This window comes from Odocoileus virginianus, chromosome 5 (assembly GCF_023699985.2).
Source record: "Odocoileus virginianus isolate 20LAN1187 ecotype Illinois chromosome 5, Ovbor_1.2, whole genome shotgun sequence".
In the NCBI taxonomy this organism is placed as follows: domain Eukaryota; kingdom Metazoa; phylum Chordata; class Mammalia; order Artiodactyla; family Cervidae; genus Odocoileus; species Odocoileus virginianus.
In genome coordinates this window covers 81,079,128-81,096,964 of record NC_069678.1, presented here as the reverse complement: position 1 = coordinate 81,096,964, position 17,837 = coordinate 81,079,128, and the positions used below count along the sequence as shown (strand labels likewise).

Below are 17,837 nucleotides of genomic sequence, written 5' to 3'. Positions count from 1 at the left end.
ACCATCCTCACCAGCCTCATATGTATTCAAGCTGGAAACCCAGGAGTCATTCCAGTGTTTTTGTTTTTTTCAAGTATATTAATTTACAAGGTTGTGCCAATCTATGCTGTAGAGCAAAGTGAATCAGTTATACACATATGTACATTCTTTTTTTATATTCTTTTCCATTATAGCTTATCATAGAATATTGAATATAGTTCCCTGTGTTATAATAGAAACTTGTTTTTGAATCCATTCTAAATGTAACAGTTTGCATCTACCAACCCCAAACTCCCAGTCCATCTCTCTCCCTTCCCCTCTTCTCCTTGGAAACTGCAAGTCTGTTCTCTATGTTTTTTTTTTTTAATCTCCTTCATCTAGTGGATCACATTTCATCTAGTGCTGCCAATTCTACTCTTAAATATTTCTAAAATGTGTCTCTATTCCACGATGAGTGTGAGCTGCTGTCCTAAGACAGACTTTGGAAGAACACCCTCCACAGACAGAATTGTAGGCTATCTCAGAAGGTGAGAATGGTCCTGAAATATGGGAGTGGTTAGTTTTTATGGCTGGGTAATTTCATAGGCTAACAAGTGGGAGGGTTATTCCAACTATTTCGGGGGAGGGGGTGGAAGTTTCCAGGAATTGGGCCATTGCCCACTTTCTGGCCTTTTATGGTCAGCCTTGAAACTGTCATGGTACCTGTGGGTGTGCTTTTAGCATATGTTAATGTATTATAATGAGTGTATCATGAGGCTCAAGGTCTACAGGAAGTCGAATCTTCCACAGTCTTGGGCCTAATAGTTTCTAACCAGTTTTTGTTGCATCCTCAGTGGCTATATCATTCTCCTGAAGGATATGCCTTGACCTCTTCCCTCTTATCTCAGTTCCTCTTACATTTTATGCAATACCTGAATCATCTCAAAAAGATATGAAAAAACACATTCACAGTTTAGTATACAATCCTAATTTGACATTTTCTCTTTCCATCACCTTTTTTTGAGTTACCTATGATTTACTTCTCCTTGTAGCCTCTGATACTATTTTTACTCTCTTGTGTCTGTTAGAGTTCTCTAGTTGTAAGCAGCAAACACTGGCTTTATTTAACCAAAGAAAAAGAATTTTTTTGGAAGGCCATAGGAAAATTGCAGGATCAAAGGGAAGGCAGGGCATGGGATTGGCAGAAGCCAGGTAACTTCAGGGAGGCTTCCCAGATGGCACTAGTGGTAAAGAACCTGTCTACCAATGCAGGAGACTTAAGAGATGCTGGTTAGATCCTTGGGTGGGGAAGATCCCCTGGAGGAGGGCACGGCAACCTATTCCAGTATTCTTGCCTGGCAAATCCCACTGGCAGCAAAGCCTGGTGGACTACAGTCCATAATGTCTCAAAGAGTCAGACATGACTGAAGCAACTTAGCACACACACAGGTGACTTAGAGTTCAATTCAGTCGCTCAGTTGTGTCCAACTCTGCGGCCCCATGAACCACCGTTCACCAGGCCTCCTTGTCCATCACCAACTCCCAGAGTTTACCCAAACTCATGTCCATTGAGTTGGTGATGCCATCCAACCATCTCATCCTCTGTCGTCCCCTTCTCCTCCTGCCCTCAATCTTTCCCAGCATCAGTGTCTTTTCAAATGAGTCAGTTCTTCACATCAGGTGGCCAAAGTATTGGAGTTTCAGCTTCAACATCAGTCCTTCCAATGAACACTCAGGACTGATCTCCTTTAGGATGGATGGACTGGTTGGATCTCCTTGCAGTCCAAGGGACTCTCAAGAGTCTTCTCCAACACCATAGTACAAAAGCATCAATTCTTTGGTGCTCAGCTTTCTTTATAGTCCAACTCTCACATCCATACACGACTACTGGAAAAACCAGTCTTGACTAGACGGACTTTTGTTGGCAAAGCCTCTGTTTTTGTTTATTTATTTTTTTGTCTCTGCTTTTTAATATGCTGTCTAGGTTGGTCATAATTTTTCTTCCAAGGAGTAAGCATCTTTTAATTTCATGGCTGCGGTCACCATCTGCAGTGATTTTGGAGCCCAAAAAGTGAAATGTTGGAGACTTAGTTCAACAGGACACCACTTCTTTTTTCTGGTGGGAGGGGACACCACTTCTACTGGAGAGACAATGGGGAGTAATCTGGGCTATAAACAAATGATGGGGAAGGGACTTCCCCTGCGGTCAGGTGGTTACGAATCCACCTTCTAATGCTGGGAGCCAAAATTGGATCCCTGGTTTGTTTAACTAAGCTCCCACATGCCTCACAGTGTGGCCGAGAAATAAATAAGCTTAAAAAATGGGAAGAGTCGCGCTGGCAGAGTACAGACTGCAAGTGCACTGGATGGTGATTACAACGAAAAAGAAAAAATCAGAGTTGTATGTTTAAGATTTGTGCATTTTTATGTATGTATTAATGAATAAAAAACATATTGCCAGTCTAAAAGTTGAATTATGTTTTATTCGGTGGAGCGACGGAAGAGCCCACTGCAGAAGAAGCCGCCATGAGGCCGCCGGAGTCTCCCTCCCGCAGGAGAAAGAGCAGGGACCGCCCAGAGCCGCCTTACAGGCGGCGCGCGGTGCAGTGTGGGCCAGGCAGAGGCGCGGCCTGGTCCCGCCCTCGGGGCCGCCTACGTGACCCTAGGCGCGTGCCTTTCACGCGGGAGTTCGCCAAACCAGTGGTGTGCAGTGTCCAAGCTCCACAGTAGGACACGCTGTGTGGACCCACATTCCGCATGATGCTCGTGGGCAATCCACTCATCACCATCCTGCGGAATGGATGGTGCAGCCTCCGAGCTCAGGCTTTCACTCCTCGACTTCTTTCTGGAGGTAGGGGCGGGGTCCACCACGCGCGTGATGCTGAACGCCCGGCCCCGGCCACTCCTCTGGGAGGAGCTTCCTCATCGCCGCCAGTCTTAAGTACCTGCCTCCAAGCTCAGGCGGGTTTCTCCTGCTGCCCACCAGTCCCGGAAGCTGAGGCTTACTTGGTGGCTAGCAGGGCACAGGACTGAGCTGAGAAGCCACACTACCCTGTTAACGCTCTGTGCCGAGGTGAGTCTCTCCTCTGCTGCCCTGTTTCTTTGGCGCAGTGGAGATGGCCTCGAACCTTTACTCCAGATGTGTCCGCCCCCATGTTTCGAGCGAAGAGCAAATGCTCTGAGGCGGCCAGACTTTGTTTCGGATTTGCACTTCCTCTTATTCTCTAAATGATCTTGCATAAGTCCTCAGTTTCTCTGGCCCTCAGTTTTCTAGCGGTAAAATCAGTTTCTGCATCAGAACTGTAGCAAGAGTTAAGTGAGATAAAGCTCTTAAAAGCTACACGCACCGATTGTCAGTTAGTTTTGGTTGCCATCTTCTTTTTTTGTTTGCCCACAGACATGGTTTTTCCAGGAAATCTGACTTTTATTAATTATGAAGTTAATAAGCCTGACGTGGCAAGAGGGGCGTGGGTTCGCTAGCTTTGGGACCTGCCTTGGGTTTGGGAAAGCCAGGGCATGTTTCTGTTTTGCCCGAGTGCTCTTTCAAACTGAAATCTGAACCTTCACCGGATGGGGTTATTATTAATTAACTCTTTCCTTTTGTCTGTCCGTACTCAGGGCTGCACGACCTCCCTTAGAAGAGTCTTGCGGGTTCTGATCAGTCTTGTTACTGTCCCCAAAGTCTCAGTTTTCTTACATGTAATACAAGAGCAATACCTAATGGAATCACTGGGATTTTTTTTTTTTTTTTAAATCGGAGATGGTAAAGTGCTTTGTTATTTTCCAGAGATCGTTGTTTCCAGGTTGTCTAAGAAGTAAAGGAAGAAGGTGATGGAGGCAATGACTTTCTCAGATGCACCTCCAGCTGTCAAGATCTCCCCTGTTTGCCTGTGTGTGGGGTAGGGGAAATGGGAAGCAGGCATTGTAGCAGCTACCAGATTAGACAAATGACAGGACCTGACCTTGAGGAGTACTTAAATTTCTGAGGGAAAATGAGCACACAAATGCAGTGTTATGCACAGCTATCAGTACATGGGAGGAGCCAGAAATTTAAAGCTAGCTGAAGGGTGAGCTGCAGTTAGCCAGGCAAGGGTGGGACTTGTGCAGAAGGGAAGTGTGCAGAGGCTTGGACTCAAGTATGGTGGCTGCTTCTGCAGAGTCTGGAATATGTTGTCTGAAGTGAAGAGGTGGAGAGATGGGGGAGGTGGGAGCCAGGTTATAAAGGGTATTACTAAGGAATCTGGACTTTACCCGGGTGGTAGGAGAGAACTACTGGAAGAGAGCCTGGGAGTCACGTGGTCAGATTTGGGGACTGCTTGGTCGAGGAGAGGGGCCTCACTGGATCAGAGCAATCCCTGGTTCTGGGAAGGGTGGTCACAGCTGGAGCAGTGGCCCTGGAGGTGGCTATGGATGGGTTGGGTAAAGATTTAAAGAGTATATATTTTAAAATTCTTTTCACATACATCAATAAGTCCAAAGAGTGGTATTGCAGTTTTAGGTGTTACATTACAGTTTAGAGCAAATAGTATCTTTTAAAAAATATTTACAAATATTTACAGGATTTTTAACCCAGCCAGATAGACCAAATCTTGGCCACTGTTTCATATTTAAGGTGGCTTTCCATGCTGGCATCTTCAAAGTTCAGGAGAAGCTATATTCCCCTTCCCACTACCTGTCAAAACCCTAATCTTATAATACTCAGAAATGCCTCAAACAAACTGAGATACTTTAGATGGCTTTTGTAAGATCCCCATGGATTATACTGTGAACGTGTTGTCTGGTTTGCTTTCACACTTGTCATCCAGGGCCCTGAGTCCTGGGGAGACAGAGTATATAGAACAAAGAATGTGGTCAGACGCTGTGCAGAGGGCTTTGGGCATAATATCTCTTCAAAATGGAGGAGCTGAGATTCAAGCCCAGGTCTGTGCAACTCCAGAACCTGAACTATTTCCTCTGTGCTCTGTTGTTGGGTTTGATAAGTTTAGTTCTGGACATGTTGAGTTTCATACCTGTAGGATATACTGGTGGAAATGTCCAAAGGGAGGTGAATATATAAAACTGGGGTGGGAAGAATTAGTGATTAATGTTGTCACTGAAGCTTGACTAGGGAGCAAGAAGGGATTGAGGACAGAACCGTGAGGGACACCAATATTTTTTGTGGGGGAAGGTGGCAGAGAGGGAAGGCCTATGCAGCCAGGGAACACTCATGTGAAGACTGCTTCTTCTTCCTGTGTTTTCAAGTTTCTTGCATCCTGGCAGCAACTACAGAGCCCTTCTCTGAGAAGGGAAGACTAAGCCCCAGAGAGGAGGAACCTAGCCACTGATCTGGGATTAATAAAACCTGAGTCCTGATACTGCCCTCACCCGGCCCCCTACACACTCAGCTTCTCTTTCTTTTCCACCTTGAACCTCTCCCAAGATAACATGGGAGTGTCTGAATGCTGCTAGAGGTCCAGCTAGGCAGATGCTGACAAGCTCAGAGCCTTTTAACACAGGGCTAGGCCGTAAGGCTGATGCACAGGCAGAAGAAAGGAAGTCAGGAGCTGGCAGAGGATGACTTCCTGTCCTCTGATAGAGAAAAACATCTGTCTTCTGCCTTCCACCTGTCCTTTGGAGCATTTGTTCTTTGAAGATCTGAGTTTAGTGTTTCTTCCTCTGATCCCTGCCCCTCAATCCTTTGCCTTTTTGGTTTTCAGTTTCACAAGCAAAAGAAAGGGGAGAGGCAAGCTTCAGGTTTCTTCTTCCTTTTCCCCCCAGGCCAGGTTTTTGTTCACACTCTCAGCCCAGGTGTAGTTTCAGAGCCAACCCTTATGTTCTGAGAAATCTGGCAGAGGCCAAGAGATCACAGGTTGAAGATCAAGCCCAGGAAACCAGCCACAGTCCCTGGCAGCAGCCAGCAGGCTAGTTCCTCCTGTGAAGTACAGACATGTTTGCCTGATCCTGGACAGTTTGTGTCCCTGAGAAGTTTGGTAACAGAGTATTGCCCTCAGTGGTCCATGGTTTGCTGCCCAAATTGAATTGTTTTCATTTTAGCAGAAAGGGTGGTCTCCAAAAGGTTGTGTGTATGTGTGTGTGTACGTGTGTGCTCAGTCAGGTCCAACTCTTTGCCACCTCATGGACTGTAGCCCACCAGGCTCCTCTATCCATGGAATTTTCCAGCCAAGAATACTGGAATGGTTTGCCATTTCCTACTGCATGGGATTTTCCCGACCCAGGGATCAAACGCGCAGGTCTTGTGTTTCCTGCATTGGTAGGTGGAAGTTCTTTACCACTGAGCCTTCTGGGAAGCCCACTAGACTATAAGAGTCTTCCTGGTGGTCCAGTGGTTAAGACTCTGCACTTCCAGCGCAGAGGGTGCAGGGGTTGTGGGTTCGATCCCTTGTCAGAGAACAAAGATCCTACTTGGCACAAGGCAAAAATAAATAAATAATAAAATAATAACCTTAAAAAAATTCTTCCTGAGTCAGAAATGTTAAGAAGGGCAGTGTTGGTGTGTCAGTTATACTTGCAACTTATCCAGTTACCTACTCTACCATAATATTCTTGATATCCTTTCTGAACTTGGTAACAAAAGTTATGATAATAAAGGTATTGACCAGCAATGAACTCAACCCCAAGAGAGTGATATTTACAGTATTGATAAGAGCAAGGGAAAAGGTTGTTTCTATATTGATTCTTGGGGTGAGCCCTCTTTCTCCTTTCCCTTCTCTTGAATAAATCCTGTTCATCAAAGCTTGACTCCCATGTCACCTCCAAGAAGCCATCCCAGCCAGGTCACTTTTCTCTTGTAGCTCTTGTGCAGGTTTTGGTCCCGTCTTATGGGTTGTGACATCCTCTGTCCTCTCCTGACCAGAACATGAACTCCCAGAGAGCAAGAACTGTTTGACTATGTGTGTCTCTTGTGTCTAGCGTAAGACCATTCATCATCTGCTGACTGAATGAGTATTCTTGGGCCACTGGAGACTTCTGATTTTCATAGCTCTCCAAATGGGGTTGTTACAGTTATCCATGTGCTTTGTTCACTTGGAAATTTTTAGATACCTGTGATTTACTGCTTTCCACTGCATTGAAGCTCTGTGTCTGGTTCCTCTTCCTGGAAAGACTCCTCTTTTACTCTTTTTTTAAAAAATTAATTTATTTTTGGCTGCACTGGGTCTTTGTTACTTTGCGCAGGCTTTCTTTAGCTTAGGCTAGTGGAATCTACTCTTTGTTGCAGTACTTGGGCTTCCCATTATGGTGGCTTCCCTTGTTGCAGGGCACAGGTTCTAGGCAGCAGAGTTTCAGTTGTTGAAGTATTTGGGCTCTGGATCTCAGGCTCAGTAGTTACTCTGGGGCATGTGAAATCTTCCCGGACCAGGGATTGAACCAGTGTCCCCTGCATTGGCAGGCAGATTGTGCCACCAGGGAGGTCCTTCCCTTTACTCTTGGGACAATCCGACTCATCTTAAAAGCCAGTGTTGGGACTTCCCTAGTGCTCCAGTGGCTAGGACTCTGCACTCCCAATGCAGAGGGCCTGAGTTCGATCCCTGGTCAGGGAACTTGATCCCACATGCTGCAAATAAGAGTTATGCTGCTGCTAAAAGATCCTGCGTGCCACAGCTAAAGATCTCTCATGCTGCAATGAAGATTGAATATCCTGTGTGCTGCAACTAAGACCTGGTGCAGCTGAATAAATAAATATTAGAAAAAAAAAAAAAAGACAATGTCATTATTCTCTTGTCCTTGCCCTACAGAAGTCACTTGCTTTTCTGCTGTGAGGCATAGCACATGTATTTTATTGGCCTGTGTTCACTTGCCTTTTCTGCCTTTTCTATCAGCTCCTTGAATTGTTGGCTCTCTCTGTCACTTAGCTGTTGATTTAGGGCAAATAACTTTATCTCCCTGGGCCTGTTTTTTTTTTTTCTAATCTAAAAAATAGGATACTTCCCTTGTAAGAGCCCACTCAGGCCTAGTAGCATGGCTGATCAGATCTCTGTGAGAGGGACCCAGTCTCTGTAATGCTAACAATCTCCTGGAACGTTCATCTCATCCTTTGATCCTGAGCCTGTCTGTCACCTGGTTTCCCTTTGTCTCATAAAGGCCTTTGCTTATCTTATACTGGCTTGAGACCTCATGTAGTCAAGGTTGAGTACTTCTGGGGAGCCACCTCGCCTTTGTTTTTAGGTTTAAGAGCTCTTTAACCAGACCCTTAGCCTGGTGAAAGGAAGGGCAGCCAGACTGGTGGTCCTGTTAGTGTTTGTCTGGGAGCTACTGGCTTTGGTTGGTTCTGGGCACCCTGTCTCAGCCACCTTTGCTCCCAGGCATATACACGTGACCCAGTGTCTGTTCTCCTGTCACCTCTGTACCCCTTTCCTCCCATGTTTTACAGGAGCCTTGACCAGTCTCCCCAACAGCACTGACCCTCACACCATTCTCTTCCATCTGTGTTTCAGGGGCAATGGCGGCTTCCTGTATCCTCCTACACACTGGGCAGAAGATGCCCCTGATTGGACTGGGCACCTGGAAGAGCGACCCTGGCCAGGTGAGGGATGGGGGCAGAAGAAGGAGGTTCTTGCCCTTCTTCTAGGGAAAAGGCACTATGGGGAGAGGGTCCTTGTGTTTTCACTATCACCCCCACCCCTATACTTCACATCTGGTAGGGATAAGCCTGGAGGCCGGAGGGAAGAAACAAGGGAAGAAGGGACCCATAGTGAGCTCTTGGCGTCCCCAATCCCCAACTGATCCAGAGCAGTGGTTAAGGGGCCCAGCAGGGCCTCAAGCATAGGAAGGAGCCCATTCCCTGATGATCTGCACTGAGTGCTGTGGAGATGGGGGACTCCTTTGTGCCTGACCCTGGGCTGACCCCTAAGGTGCCATTTGTCACCCTGCACTGTGATCGTGTCTTCTGTTCCACATTTGGTTCCTTACACACAGCAGGTTGTTGTTCAGTTGCTCAGTCCTGTCCGACTCTTTGCAACCCCTTGGATTGCAGCACACCAGGCTTTCCTGTCCTTCACCAACTCCTTGAGCTTGCTCAGACTCATGTCCATTGAATCGGTGATGTCATCCAACCATTTCATCCTCTGTCGTCACCTTCTCCTTCTGCCATTCCAGTATCAGGGTCTTTTCCAATGAGTTGGCTCTTTGTATCAGGTGGCCAAATTATTTGAACTTCAGCCTCAGCATCAGTCCGTCCAATGAATATTCAGGATTGATTTCTTTTAGAATTGACTAATTTGGTCTCCTTGCAGTCCAAGAGACTCTCAAGAGTCTTTTCCAACACCACAGTTCAAAAGCATCAATTCTTCAGTGTTCAGCCTTCTTTATGGTCCAACTCTCACATCCATACATGACTACTGGAAAAGCCATAGCTTTGACTAGATGGACCTTTGTTGGCAAAGTAATGTCTCTGCTTTTTAGTACACTGTCTAGGTTGGTCATAGCTGTTCTTCCAAGGAGCAAGCGTCTTTTAATTTCATGGCTGCAGTCACCATCTGCAGTGATTTTAGAGCCCAAGAAAATTAAGTCTGTCACTGTTTCCATTGTTTCCCCATCTATTTGCCATGAAGTGATAAAACTGGATGCCATGATCTTAGTTTTCTGAATGTTGAGTTTTAAGCCAACTTTTTCACTCTCTTCTTTCACCTTCATCAAGAGGCTCTTTAGTTCCTCTTCACTTTCTGCCTTAAGGGTGGTGTCATCTGCATTATTGATATTTTTCCTGGCAATCTTGATTCCAGCTTGTGCTTCATCCAGCCGGGCATTTTGCGTGATGTACTCTGTATATAAGTTAAATAAGCAGGGTGACAATATATAGCCTGATACCGGTGACAATATGTAGCCAGATACACACAGCACGTATCAGGATCTAAAGAATAACTTGGTCAGCTGTTTTTACCAAAGGTCAGCAAACTGTTTCTTAAAGGACAAGGTGGTTAATAGTTTAGATTTTGTCAGACAGCTTGCAAAATGCAGGTGGTTATGTACTTATATAACTATTTAAAAATATAAAACTTGTTCTTAGCTCAAGGGCTGAAAAAAAACAAAAGGCATCTGCTAGCTGGAGTTTAGTAACCCCTGCTATAGACCTTCCAGCCCAGGGGAGCCTGGGAATGAAAACCTGCTTTCGTAGATGGACACAGGTAGAGACTCAGCTCCCACCTGGGGTGGAGCAGCTCCCACCTGGGTGTTCCTTGTTCTTGGAATCTGAGTCAGAGTTAATAGAAGTTTGGGAGGAACTCTGGCAGGGAGAACAGCCTCTTCTCTCTGGGATTTAGGCTGGGATTGGTGGCATGGTTGAATGAACTCTGTCTTTTCTCCTTTTGCTTTCCTTCCTACAGCTGCCTAGAGTCTGGTGCTGTAGGCAGGCACTGACACTGCCTGGGACAAGTCCAGAAAGAAGCTAGACGAAGGCCAGGGGTGGAGGCCAGAGCCAGGGCCAAGATGGAGTGAGGGATGGAGGGGTGGGAAATGGGATGGAGTAGGGTCAGTGAGAAGGGCACATGTTTGGATAGTAACAGCTGCACCTAAATGGGGATCTTGAGTGACGGGGGCCTAACACCCTTGGATCTGCTCCTGATGCCATGTTTCTAGTCTGGTTTTTAACAAATTGACTGACCCATCATCCTCCTTGGTGCCTGCTTTATTCTCTTCTGGTGGGAGACTCTGGGCCCAGCTTCTATTTCACTTTTCCACCTTCCTTAGTTTTCCCTTCTCCTCTTCTACTTGTCTGAGCCATAGTCTACATGGCTTCCCCTTTAAATATATATATAATTTAAAATGGAATTTCAGTTTATATATGTGTGTGATTTTTTGTTTACATTTTTTGGGCTGCACTGGGTCTTTGCTGCGCACAGACTGTCTCTAGTTGCAGTGCAGTGAGCAGGGACTACTCTCTAGTTACGGTGCATGGGCTTCTCATTGCCATGGCTTCTCTTACTGTGCAGCATGGGCTCTAGTCTCCGCAGCTCAATAGCTACAATGCACAGGCTTAGTTGCTTCATGGCATGTAGAACCTTCCTGGACCAGGGGTGGAACCCATGTCCCCTGCTTTGGCAGGTGGATTCTTAACCACTGGACCACCAAGGAAGTCTCCACATGGCTTCCTAAGGATCTCTCTCCATGTGGCCTTGCTCTGGGAACTACTTACCTGTGTATCACGTTTCCCTAACCAGCTCCTCAGGGTTGGAACCTATCTCCATGGCTATACTTCTGCTTTCTGTCCTATTGATGTATCCATCCATCTTCTGAGCATCTAGCAGGGAACATATTGTTAGTTTTTGCTGGGCCCTACTGAGATTGCTTGGATAGGAAGGAACCTTGGAAGTTAGTGGCGGGGAGGAAAAAGGGTTTGGGGTCTCCACAGAGACTTCTGGTCCCCAAGACTGGAGCCATCTTCTGTCTTCTCACTTCCACTGTGTGGATGACTACAGTGGTAAATTCCTGCCCCCTCCCCCCATCAGTGACCCTCAGGAGGGCAGTTGCTGGTCCAGGCCAACAGAGTTAAAACTTTTGCTTTTCTCGCCTGGCAGGTTAAAGCAGCTATTAAGTATGCCCTGAGTGTAGGCTACCGCCACATTGACTGTGCTCCTATCTATGGCAATGAGACTGAAATCGGGGAAGCCCTCAAGGAGAATGTGGGACCTGGCAAGGTGAGGAGGGATCTGGCATCAGCTTCCTTCTAATTCTTCTCCCAAAGGTGAGGGTGGGCAAGACTGGGTGCCCTTGGCTCTTCTCACTGTGGACTCTGCCCCCTATACCAGTTGGTGCCTCGGGAGGAGCTCTTTGTGACTTCCAAGCTGTGGAACACAAAGCACCACCCCGAGGATGTGGAGCCTGCCCTCCGGAAGACACTTGCTGACCTGCAGCTGGAGTATCTGGACCTGTACCTGATACACTGGCCTTACGCCTTTGAGTGAGCCTTGCCAGGGTCTTCATCTAGGAATCAGGGATTGGGGGAATCATGTTAGTAACTTTTTGTAAGTTATAGGAGCCAAGCAAGAGAGGAGTACTCAGTCTTTTCTGCTACAATCTACCTACAGAAAAATGGAGTGCCGCTTCGCATGGCATGTATCCTAGGGTGTATATGGATGAGTCCTCCTGCTGCCTTTATACATTGGGGAAATGTTCTAGCTTTTGCTGGGCTCGGCCCTGGGGTTGCAGTAGAGTAAGCTCCCACAGAGGGTGTGGGAGGAGACGACCATAGCTCCGTGCTCTGTACTTGAAGAAGGCTGTAGGAGCCTGCAATGCAGTTTCCCGAGGCGGGGCAGAAGGAGTTAAGGATAACTTCCCAGAGGGGAGGGGATATAATCTGTGTCTAGGAAGAAGAGAAGGGGGAATGGGCATTCCATGTGGAGTTAACACTTGGATCATGACCTGGAAAGGTGAAAAACCATGCTTGTTTCTCATTCTTGCCCTTTACCCTTTCTGGGCTTCGATTATGGGATGTAGAATGGCTGGACAGGCAGGTAGACAGGAGCCTGGCATGTGTGCCCACACCTGTGGGGCTGTCTTTCACTCAGGCGGGGAGACAGCCCCTTCCCTAAGAATGCTGATGGGACTATACGCTACGACTCCACCCACTACAAGGAGACCTGGAGGGCTCTGGAGGCACTGGTGGCTAAGGGGCTGGTGCGGGCTCTGGGTCTGTCCAACTTCAACAGTCGGCAGATTGACGATGTGCTCAGCATGGCCTCTGTGCGCCCAGCTGTTCTGCAGGTGAGCACAGCAAAGCAGATCAGTTGGCTTGGGGATGGTGTGCATGTATGTGTGTGTGTGTGTGTGTGCGTGTGTGTAAATGAACATGAGCTAGCAGATGATGAGTTTACTTCAGGAAATAGCTAGAAAGTTGTCAGAAGTGTTGGTGCAGAAATCCTCTGAAGTGTGAGAAAAGAATGAAATAGACATTGGAAAACTGTCCAGAGAGTGAGAAAAGCAGAGTGAGGGGAAGTGGGGGGTCAGCAATTCAGGGTTGGTCAGAATGTGCATGTTCGGGTGGGGCCAGCAAGCCAGCTGCGGCCACCCCGTGCTGATAGGTTGTTTCTTGGCTTAGGTGGAATGCCACCCATACCTGGCTCAGAATGAGCTGATTGCCCACTGCCAAGCGCGAGGCCTGGAGGTGACTGCTTATAGCTCTCTGGGCTCCTCTGATCGTGCATGGCGTGATCCTGAAGAGCCTGTCCTGCTTAAGGAGCCAGTGGTCCTGGCTCTGGCTGAAAAGCATGGTCGGTCTCCGGCTCAGATCTTGCTCCGGTAAGGGCAGTCTTAGGGAAAGACAATCAGGTTAGGGAGAGGGCTCCTGGGCTGGGAGGCAAGGGTTGAGGGGTTCCCAGTGCCTGAATGAGACTGAGAATCTTGCCATGTTATCTCGGGAGAGGCCATTCTGAGGCTCATTCCCTCTTCCAGTGGGGCTCGGGGGCTCCAGGAGCTCAGAGAAGCCTGCATGGAGGACAAAATGCTCATGAGTGCTGACTGTTTCATTTACTTCTATCCCCCACTTAGGTGGCAGGTCCAGCGGAAAGTGAGCTGCATCCCCAAGAGTGTCACGCCTTCCCGTATCCTTGAGAACATTCAGGTACTTGATATGTCTGTCCTGTCTTCTTTAGCCCACCGGGACACAGTCTGACCCTTACTCTGGCTAAGAAGGCAGTGGTCTGGAACCCCAACTTCTACTCACAAAACTGGCTTTCCTGACCCCCACCTTCCATTCCCAGGTGTTTGACTTCACCTTTAGCCCAGAGGAGATGAAGCAGCTGGATGCCCTGAATAAAAATTTGCGATTCATTGTGCCCATGCTTACGGTGAGTGTGTATTCCCCAGAATCAGGGAATGTGAGATTCGGGGCAGCATTCTGGCCTTCATATTGCTGATTAGAGGCTTGGCAGGATGGTATTGTTGGTAGGATTGCTGTCCTGGACACAGTGGGCTGTTTTTCTTTATTGAGCTCCCAGAAGTAATCTGGTTCAGGGATAAGGCATTTAGCCTGTGAGTTCCAGTCCTGACTCTCAATACCTTGTAACCTAGAGCAAGCGATTTAACTTGTCTAAGCTTTAGCTTCCTATGTGTAAAATGATCCCAGTTCCTGACACGTAACAATTTCTTAGTATAAATGGGGCATTCTCAACCTTGTTAGAAAGGAAAATAAATAGTTCCTTATCTAAGCTGACTGTAAACTCTTAGGGATAGAGTCAGCCATGTACCAGGCTGTGGGTTTGGTGCTGGAATGCTGTTGGTACCGTGGCATTCTCTGAGGCTAGGTCCCTGTCACTGACATCTGTCATAGTGCTGTACACAGGTGAGGCTGTTCAGGAAGATTCTTGGGAAAAGATGTCCTGGAATGTCTAACTAGGGGAACTGGCAGGGTGCGGGAATATCACCTCCTGCTAATGGAGTCATCTGTCTGTCTCTCCAGGTGGATGGGAAGAGGGTCCCAAGAGATGCAGGGCACCCTCTGTACCCCTTCAATGACCCATATTGAGACCACAGCTTCCTGGCTTCCTTTTCATCTCTCCGGCTGTAAGGTCCTGCCGTCCCCAGAAAGAAGGAGTTAATAAAGCCCTTGAAGTATCCATCCATGCTACTTGCTTGTCTTATTTGTCTGGTCGACTTGGTATGGAAATTGTTTCTTTTTGGGATGCTGGGTGTGACCTGCCTTGAGCCCAAACCCCTTTGTTTTCTTGCTTCTGGAGAAACAAGCATGTAGCTGAATTCCATTTCCACTTTCATAAGTTAGATACATTAGTGGAGTATCGCCATCTAGTGGCGTCTATTAGCACTGCATGCCACCCCAGAGTAGTCTTTGTGAGAATAACCAAAATTGGTCACTTAAGGACTGTGGTTTCTTGGCTCTGCTGGGCATGGGTCTTGAGTTCCCACACCCTGCCCCTCCTCCTAGTTAGTGCCTTGATTTAGGAATATGAAGAGCCAAAAAACCTTACATTCTGAAGTTTGGGAGTCCCAGCTTGGAGAATCAGGCAGAGGCTTTTTCTCTCAGACACTATAGTCAATGTGCATAGGCTACCTGAAGGAGGCCGAGTCTTGTCACTGTAGCTAAGGTCCTGTCTTATATAATTTATGGTCCCACCAGAGACAACTGAGATTTTAGGAGGGTTTTTGGAAAAACCCTCTAGACTCCAGTCATACAAAACTCAGTTTCCTAGTTGAACCATTGCTCTTCATTCAGAAGATATTAATGGAGTCCTTATATGGGTTAGACACAAATGCTAGGCCCTGGGGATATAGCTATAACTAAGACACAGGTCCCTGCAGTTTACTTGAAACGGACTAAGTAATTGCATAATTAGTTTAATTACAGTTGGGAGAAGTGCTGTGAAAAAGCACAGAGCAAGAAGCCTACTGATTTAATTGGCTAAGTTCTGAAGGATGAGTAGGAAATAATTTGTTAAAAGAGGTGAGAGTGGTAATAGTGTTCCATACAAATTGGATCGCTTTGGGGGAAAACTTTGTAACTAGAAGAAGCTGTTGGAAAAACCTAAAGAAGTCTTCTGTGACAAACTGGAAACGAGGTGGGGGTAGTGGGGGTATGGAATGGCATGAAATAATGCTGGAATAAGATAGGGACCTGATGCTGGAAAGCCCAGGAGACTGGGTTAAGATTTTAGGTTCTTTAATCCTGAATGCAGCAGGAAGCTATGGAAGAGTTTTGAGCAGGAATAACATGGCATGATTTGTATCTTAGAAATACAGCACAGCTGCTCTTGCCTTCTGAGATGGCCCATGCTCTGTGGAGTGTGTTTCTCTTTAAATATATCCACTTTTTATCTATCAAAAAAAAAGAAGAAATAGCACTAGAGCAGTGGGGAAAATGGATTAGTAGGATAAAAAGTGGTTGGAGGAAGGCATGTTGCAAGTTAGTCTTTTTTTATTTTATTAATAGTATAGTCAAAGCTATGGTTTTTCCAGTAGTCATGTATGGATATGAGAGTTGGACCATAAAGAGGGCTGAGCACTGAAGAATTGATGCTTTCAAACTGTGGTGCTAGAGACTTGAGAGTCCCTTGGACTGGAAGGAGATCCAAACCAGTCAATCCTAAAGGAAATCAACCCTGAATATTCATTGGAAGCACTGGTGCTGAGACTGAAGCTCCAAAATTTTGACCACCTGATGTGAAGAGCTGACTCATTGGAAAAGACCCTGATGTTGGGAAAGATTGAGGGCAAGAGGAGAAGGGGGCAGTAGAGGATGCAGTGGTTGAATGGCATCACTGACTCAATGGACATGAGTTTGAGCAAACTTGAGGGTATAGCTAAGGACAGGGAACCCTGACATACTGCCATCTGTGGGGTCGCAGAGCTGGACATGGCTTAGCGACTGAACAATAGTTGATTTACAATGTTGTGTCAATCTCTGCAGTACTGCAAAGTGACTGTTAAATACATATGTACATTCTTAGGGCTTCCCAGGTGACACCAGTTGTAAAGAACCTGCCTGCCAATGCAGGAGACAAAAAAGAGACTTGGGTTCAGTCCCTGGGTTGGGAAGATTCCCCTGGAGGAGGGCAGAGCAACTCACTTCAGTATTCTTGCCTGGAAAATCCCACAGACAGAGGAGCTCGGCAGGCTATAGTCCATAGAGTCACAAACAGTCGGACACGACTGAAGTGACTTAGCATGCACATGTACATTCTTACTTTTTATGTTCTTTTCTGTTATGGTTTATAACAGTATTGAGTATAGTTTCCCATGCTATACATTGCGGCTTCCCTGGTGGCTCAGACAGTAAAGAATCTGCCTGCAATGTGGGAGACCTGGGTTTGATCCCTGGGTCAGGAAGAGCCCCTGGAGAAGGCAATGGCTACCCACTCCAGGATTCTTGCCTGGAGAATTCCATGGACAGAGGAGCCTGGTGAGTGACAGTCCATGGATACATTAAGACAGTCAATGGATACATCCATTCTAAATGTAATAGTTTACGTCTAGCAACCTGGGAAGTTAGTCTTTCATCTCCAGTCCTTTCTACCTGGAACCTGTTATCCCACTGTTGGGTGAGCATCTATTACTAAACATTCCATTTAGCTGTCACTTCTCTGGAACATTTTCCTGATCTCACTTTCCCCAGGTGGCTTGCTGTATGATTCCATAGCCTCCTTACACCCTTTCATGATCCAAGTTTCCACAGTTAGGAGATAGTGTGAGTCTGAAGTGTATTAGTTTGCTGGGACTGCCATGACAGTACCACATAATGGGTGATTTAAACAACAGAAATTTGTTTTCTTACAGTTTTGGGAATTTAGAAGTCTGAGATCAAAGCAGGATAGGTTCCCTCCGGTGTAAGAGAAGGGTTGTTCTAGGCCTCTCTCCTTGGCTTGTAGATGGACATCTTCCTGTGACTTCATATTGTCTGTCTTCTGTACACATCTGTGTCCAAATTTCTTTTTTTGTTTGAGTTTTTTTTTGTTTAATTTTTTGGCCATGCTGCATGCTTTGTGAAATCTCTGTTCCCCTACCAGGGATTGAACCCAGGCCCCCGCAGTGAGGAGGTAGGGTCCTAGCTACTGGACTGCCAGAAATTCCCTGTGCCCAAATTCCTTATAAGGCAGTCTACTGAATTAGGGCCCATCATAATGATCTCATTATAACTGAAGACCCTGTCTCCATGTGGAGTCACATTCTGAGGTATTAAGGGTTAGCACTTAAGCATAGGGGCTTCCCAGGTGGCTCAGAGGTAAAGAATCCACCTGCAATGTAGGAGGTAGCCTGCAGCGCAGGAGATGGGGGTTCGATCCCTGGGTAGGGAAGGTGCCCTGGGGGAGGAAATGGCAACCCACTCCAGTATCCTTGCCAGGATAATCCTATGATTATCCTGATGGGCTGCAGTCTATGAGGTCACAAGAGTCGACCCTACTTAGTGACTAAACCACCACCACCATAAGAATTTGAGG

The 17,837-nt window shown here is 46.8% G+C and overlaps 1 protein-coding gene across 2 annotated transcripts; it reads left to right on the top strand.

The window, feature by feature from the left end:
* The first annotated feature begins 2,661 nt into the window (after window positions 1-2,661).
* Window positions 2,662-14,506, top strand: AKR1A1 (aldo-keto reductase family 1 member A1). Of its 2 annotated transcripts, none has more exons than XM_070468236.1 (9): window positions 2,662-2,809; window positions 8,391-8,479; window positions 11,469-11,588; window positions 11,700-11,851; window positions 12,459-12,654; window positions 12,989-13,188; window positions 13,438-13,510; window positions 13,650-13,736; window positions 14,348-14,506. In XM_070468236.1, the coding sequence occupies exons 1-9, from the start codon at window positions 2,716-2,718 to the stop codon at window positions 14,411-14,413; spliced, it is 1,077 nt and encodes a 358-aa protein (XP_070324337.1). In that variant the 5' UTR covers window positions 2,662-2,715; the 3' UTR covers window positions 14,414-14,506. The 2 variants fall into 2 exon arrangements, with proteins under 2 accessions (XP_070324337.1, XP_020753059.1); XM_020897400.2 differs by lacking the exon at window positions 2,662-2,809 and adding an exon at window positions 2,887-3,031.
* Window positions 14,507-17,837: the final 3,331 nt, after the last annotated feature.

Excerpts from the sequence above, each read along its gene's own strand:
- AKR1A1 (XM_070468236.1), top strand. The coding sequence starts at position 2,716 with ATGATGCTCGTGGGCAATCCACTCATCACCATCCTGCGGAATGGATGG. Across the intron at positions 2,810-8,390 it reads TCCTCGACTTCTTTCTGGAG|GGGCAATGGCGGCTTCCTGT; the intron begins GTAGGGGCGGGG and ends TCTGTGTTTCAG. Across the intron at positions 11,589-11,699 it reads AGAATGTGGGACCTGGCAAG|TTGGTGCCTCGGGAGGAGCT; the intron begins GTGAGGAGGGAT and ends CCCCTATACCAG.